Source organism: Scylla paramamosain, chromosome 23 (genome assembly GCF_035594125.1).
Source record: "Scylla paramamosain isolate STU-SP2022 chromosome 23, ASM3559412v1, whole genome shotgun sequence".
NCBI lineage: Eukaryota > Metazoa > Arthropoda > Malacostraca > Decapoda > Portunidae > Scylla > Scylla paramamosain.
In genome coordinates, this window is record NC_087173.1 from 16,605,755 (window position 1) to 16,610,754 (window position 5,000).

The 5,000-nt window shown below is 40.9% G+C and overlaps 1 protein-coding gene and 1 long non-coding RNA gene across 2 annotated transcripts in view; one reads left to right on the plus strand and one right to left on the minus strand.

The window, feature by feature from the left end:
* Positions 1-5,000, plus strand: part of LOC135112469 (uncharacterized) — a 48,881-nt gene that overhangs the window by 40,250 nt on the left and 3,631 nt on the right. The window lies entirely within an intron of this gene.
* The window catches only part of LOC135112429 (DNA-directed RNA polymerase II subunit RPB1-like), a 33,754-nt gene that overhangs the window by 27,006 nt on the left and 1,748 nt on the right, over positions 1-5,000 (minus strand). The window contains exon 3 of the mRNA XM_064026891.1: positions 4,765-4,919. Within this exon, the coding sequence (XP_063882961.1) occupies positions 4,765-4,919 (155 nt within the window). The remainder of the gene's footprint in view (positions 1-4,764; positions 4,920-5,000) is intronic.

Genomic DNA, 5,000 nt, shown 5'->3' on the forward strand with positions numbered 1-5,000 from the left:
AAGTGAAACTCTTCTAAAAACAATTTAAACTCATTCAAAATCAATTAAAACTTGCAGAAACAGTTGAAATTCACAAAAAAAAAAAGTAATAGAAAGTTATCCAAAAAATATTGAAACTCACAAAAAAAAAAAATGTTGAAATTCATCGAAAAAAGAAATGAAACATCCAAAAACAGTTGAAGCTCACAAAAAGCAATTGAAACTCACAAAAAAAGCAATTGGAACTCACAAAAAAAGCAATTGAAACTCACAAAAAAAGCAATTGAAACTCACAAAAAAAGCAATTGGAACTCACAAAAAAAGCAATTGAAACTCACAAAAAAAGCAATTGAAACTCACAAAAAAAGCAATTGGAACTCACAAAAAAAAACAATTGAAACTCACAAAAAGCAATTGAAAAAAAAAAAAAAACTGAAACGCAAAAAAAGTCATAAAACACAATTGACACAAAAAACAAGTGTAACTCACAAAAAAAATCACAAAAAAAACAATTGACACAAAAAAAAACAATTAAAACTAAAAAAAAGAAAGAAAAAACAATTAACACAAAAAATAGAAACTCACAAAAACAATTGAAACACACACAAAAAAATAGAAACTCACAAACACAATTGAAACTCACAAAAAAATCAATTGAAATTCACTAAAAATAACTAAAACTCACAAAAAACAATTGAAACTCACAAAAAAATTACTCATAAAAATCAATTGGAACTCACTAAAAATAACTAAAACTCATAAAAAATCAATTGAAACTCACAAAAAATTGAAACTCACAAAAAATTGAAACTCACAAAAAATAATCTCACAAAAAAATTGAAACTAAAAAAAATCAAAATTCACAAAAAAAAAACAATTGAAACTCACAAAAAACAATTGAAACTCACAAAAAAAACAATTGAAACACAAAAAACAATTGAAATTCACAAAAAAATAATTAAAACTCACAAAAAACAATTGAAACCCACAAAAAAATTAAACTCACCAAAGAATTGAAACTTGCAAAAAAATTAAAACTCACAAAAACAATAGAAACAAAACGAAAAAAAAAAGAAAATAATTGAATCTCATCCAAAAAAAAAAAAAATTGAAACTGAACCAAAATAGAATAGCTCACCGTACATTTACCGTGACTCGATAGAAAACGGGAGCAAGTTAGCAAGAATACAGTGAGTTATAGTGAGTTATATACGTATATGATAGTGGGTTGGGTAAGTCTGTATTCTGTAATAGGACAGGTTTTTGGCATCATTATCATCATCATCATTGTCATCGTCGTCATCATCATCATCATCATTGCCATCGTCGTCGTCATCATCTTGTTCTTGTTCTTGTTTTCGATCATCATCATCATCATCATCACTATCAGAATCACTATTATCATCATCATCACCTTTCTTCTTCTTCTTCTTCTTCTTCTTCTTCTTCTTCTTCTTCTTCTTCTTCTTCTTCTTCTTCTTCTTCTTCTTCTTCTTCTTCTTCTTCTTCTTCTTCTTCTTCTTCTTCTTCTTCTTCTTCTTCTTCTTCTTCTTCTTCTTCTTCTTCTTCTTCTTCTTCTTCTTCTTCTTCTTCTTCTTCTTCTTCTTCTTCTTCTTCTTCTTCTTCTTCTTCTTCTTCTTCTTCTTCTTCTTCTTCTTCTTCTTCTTCTTCTTCTTCTTCTTCTTCTTCTTCTTCTTCTTCTTCTTCTTCTTCTTCTTCTTCTTCTTCTTCTTCTTCTTCTTCTTCTTCTTCTTCTTCTTCTTCTTCTTCTTCTTCTTCTTCTTCTTCTTCTTCTTCTTCTTCTTCTTCTTCTTCTTCTTCTTCTTCTTCTTCTTCTTCTTCTTCTTCTTCTTCTTCTTCTTCTTCTTCTTCTTCTTCTTCTTCTTCTTCTTCTTCTTCTTCTTCTTCTTCTTCTTCTTCTTCTTCTTCTTCTTCTTCTTCTTCTTCTTCTTCTTATTATTATTATTATTATTATTATTATTATTATTATTATTATTCGTCTTCTCTTGCAAAGTCAATTTTTATGCATTAATTTCACTCTCACGAAAGAAGACGCGATGTTACGTAAAACACACACACACACACACACACACACACAGATAAACAAACAGACGACAAACAAAACTAACAAGACTTAGGAAACAAACACAGTATCAGAGAGAGAGAGAGAGAGAGAGAGAGAGAGAGAGAGGGAGAGGGAGGAGGATAATCTGGCGCGTGCTTAAACATAGCGGAACCAATTAATGTGAGAGTCGAGTGGTTGTTAAACACTGAGCGAGTGGTTCCCGCCAATTAACTTAATGTGTGACAGATTGGACTGGCCATTGACGCTGAAAATGTTTGTGTTGATTCATTAGTGCTGGAGGAGGAGGAGGAGGAGGAGGAGGAGAAGGGGAAGGGTAAAGTAAATATGAAAAGTAGAAGGAAAATGAGTTTAAGGATGAGGAACAGAAGGAGGAGGAGGAGGAAGGGGGAGGAGGAGGAGGAGGAGGAAGAGGAGGAGGAGGAGGAAGAGGAGGAGGAGGAGGAAAGGATAAAGTAAACGAATAGAAAATAGAAGGAAAAGTAAATGAATGGAAAGGAGGAGGAGGAGGAGGAGGAGGAGGAGACAAGGGGGAATAGAAGGAGCAGAATGAAACAAAATGAAACAGGAAAGAGAGAGAGAGAGAGAGAGAGAGAGAGAGAGAGAGAGAGAGAGAGAGAGAGAGAGAGAGAGAGAGAGAGAGAGAGAGAGAGAGAGAGAGAATAAAAACAAACGAGAGGAGAGAAAGAAAGAGGAGAAAGAGAAAGAAGGAAAATGGGAGAAGGAGGAGGACGAAGAAGAAGAAGAAGAAGAAGAAGAAGAAGAAGAAGAAGAAGAAGAAGAAGAGGGGGAAGAGGAGGAGAAAGAAAAGGAGGTAGGAGGCCTCATAACTCTCTACCACTCCTCCTCCTCCTCCTCCTCCTCCTGCTCCTCCTCCTCCTCCTCCTCCTCCTCCTCCTCCTCCTCCTCCTCCTCCTCCTCCTCCTCCTCCTCCACATTACTAGGAATAATGACCGCAATAAGACGCCGCCCGCCTGAGGTAGTGCATTTTTTAACACCGCGTATTCTGGTAGGAGATGGAGTTGTCGGGAGGAGGAGGAGGAGGAGGAGGAGGAGGAGGAGGAGGAGGAGGAGGAGGAGGTGAAAGAACGGGTGTAAAGGGTGAGGAAGAGAAGGGAGAGGATAAAGGAAGAGGAGGAGGAAAGAGATAAAGAAGAAAAGGAGGAGTAGTAGGAAGAAGAGGAGGAATAGGAGAAAGAAGGATAAAGGAAGGAGTGTAAAGGAAGATGATAAAGGAAGAGGAGGAGGAAGGAAATAGTAGGGTAGAGAAGGAAAAGATGAAGGGAAGAAGGAAGAAGTGGAAACGGTGAGGGAGAGAAGGAAGGAGGAGGTGGGAAGAAGAGAATGGGTGAGGATCGAGAAGTAGTAGTAGTAGTAGTTATTGTTGTTGTTGTTGTTGTTGTTGTTGTCGAAGAAAAGAAGAATTGGGGAAACGAAGAAGAAAAGAAGAATTGGGGAAAAATTCATGGGAAAGAGTGAGAAGAAACAAATGATTAAGGAAAAGAGGAGAGGAAAGGAAGGGAAGGAAAGGGAAAGAAAAGTAAGCGAAGGAAAAGTAGAAATGATGACATACAAACACACCGCAAGAATAAGGAAAAGAAAAATTGGACAAGAATTTATGGAAGGAGGAGGGAAGGTGCGTAGATTAAAGTGTAGAAGAAGAAAACAAGAAAAGAGATGAAAGAAAGGGAGAAACTATGGAAAGAAGTTAAAGCAAGAGAGAGTTGGAGGAGGAGGAGGAGGAGGAGATGCAGTGTGAAGGGTGTGAACGTTACGAAAAGTTTGAGAACGAGTGTCAATAGCTTGCTGTGTGTGTGTGTGTGTGTGTGTGTGTGTGAGAGAGAGAGAGAGAGAGAGAGAGAGAGAGAGAGAGAGAGAGAGAGAGGGGTGGGAGGAGGGAGGGGAGGGGAAGCGAGGGGAATCAGGTTTCTGTAAACATCCTGGCGGTGGCTGAGTGTGGTAACTTTTATTCATGAGCCGAGCGGTACTTGGCTCACCCCGCACGACCCGCCTCCCGGCAGTAACTTTGCTAAACTCAGTAATTACAAGGTTAGGTCCCCTCGCGTGCACACCCGCCCAGCATTACCCGAGATGAGCTTCTAAAGAAAAAAAAGAAAATCCCCCGCCGCCGGAAAAGTAATCCACTTAGGAAGAACAAAGCAAGCTCCCATAAAGCGAGCGATAAAGGCGCTAAAGCTCTCGAGAAGGCACAGCAGCGGCGACGGTGGCAGCAGTGGCGCGCGGCCTGCTGGTGTTCCCCGTCCTGCACTCACACCACATCACCACTCTCACTGCCCTCACTCTCCCTTCACGCACTCACCCGTCACTCTCATCAGCTTCACGGAGCACCCCACACCTGAAAGAATGATAGGTAACCTCGCTGTTAGGTTGGGAAAATGAGAAACAGGAAGAAAAAGACACGTAGCAATGCGTTGGCAGTCCTGGCGGCGAGGCGTTGGCAACCCTGGAGGCGCCCTCTTCGCGCTAACGGCAGCCATTCTTGCTCCTGGGCGCCATATTCAAATTCTACTGCTCACTTTAAGGGCCCCTGGAGAGCGTGGGCCTTTGTCATTGTTGGTCACGATGCCCCCGAGACCCTCCAGCCGGCAGGTGAGGAGGAGGAGGAGAAGGAGGAGGAGGAGGAGGAGGAGGAGGAGGAGGAGGAGGAGGAGGAGGAGGAGGAGGAAAAAGAAATAACATACTCTCGCCTTCTGGGGCACCGTCAGGGGGAAGGTTGCGGCGGTAAAGACGTTGAGTGCCCTTGGGGAGTGCCACGGTGACTGCCAGGGCCTGAGGGAGTCTTGCAGGAGTGCTGGAGAGTGCGGGGTGCATCTGGAAGGGTGGCGGAGCAGGGGTGCTTACGGGGGGGTGATTGGTGTGCTTTTGGAGAATGTTGGGATGACAGGATGTAAATAAGGGGATGTTTGGGAGTGGTAGG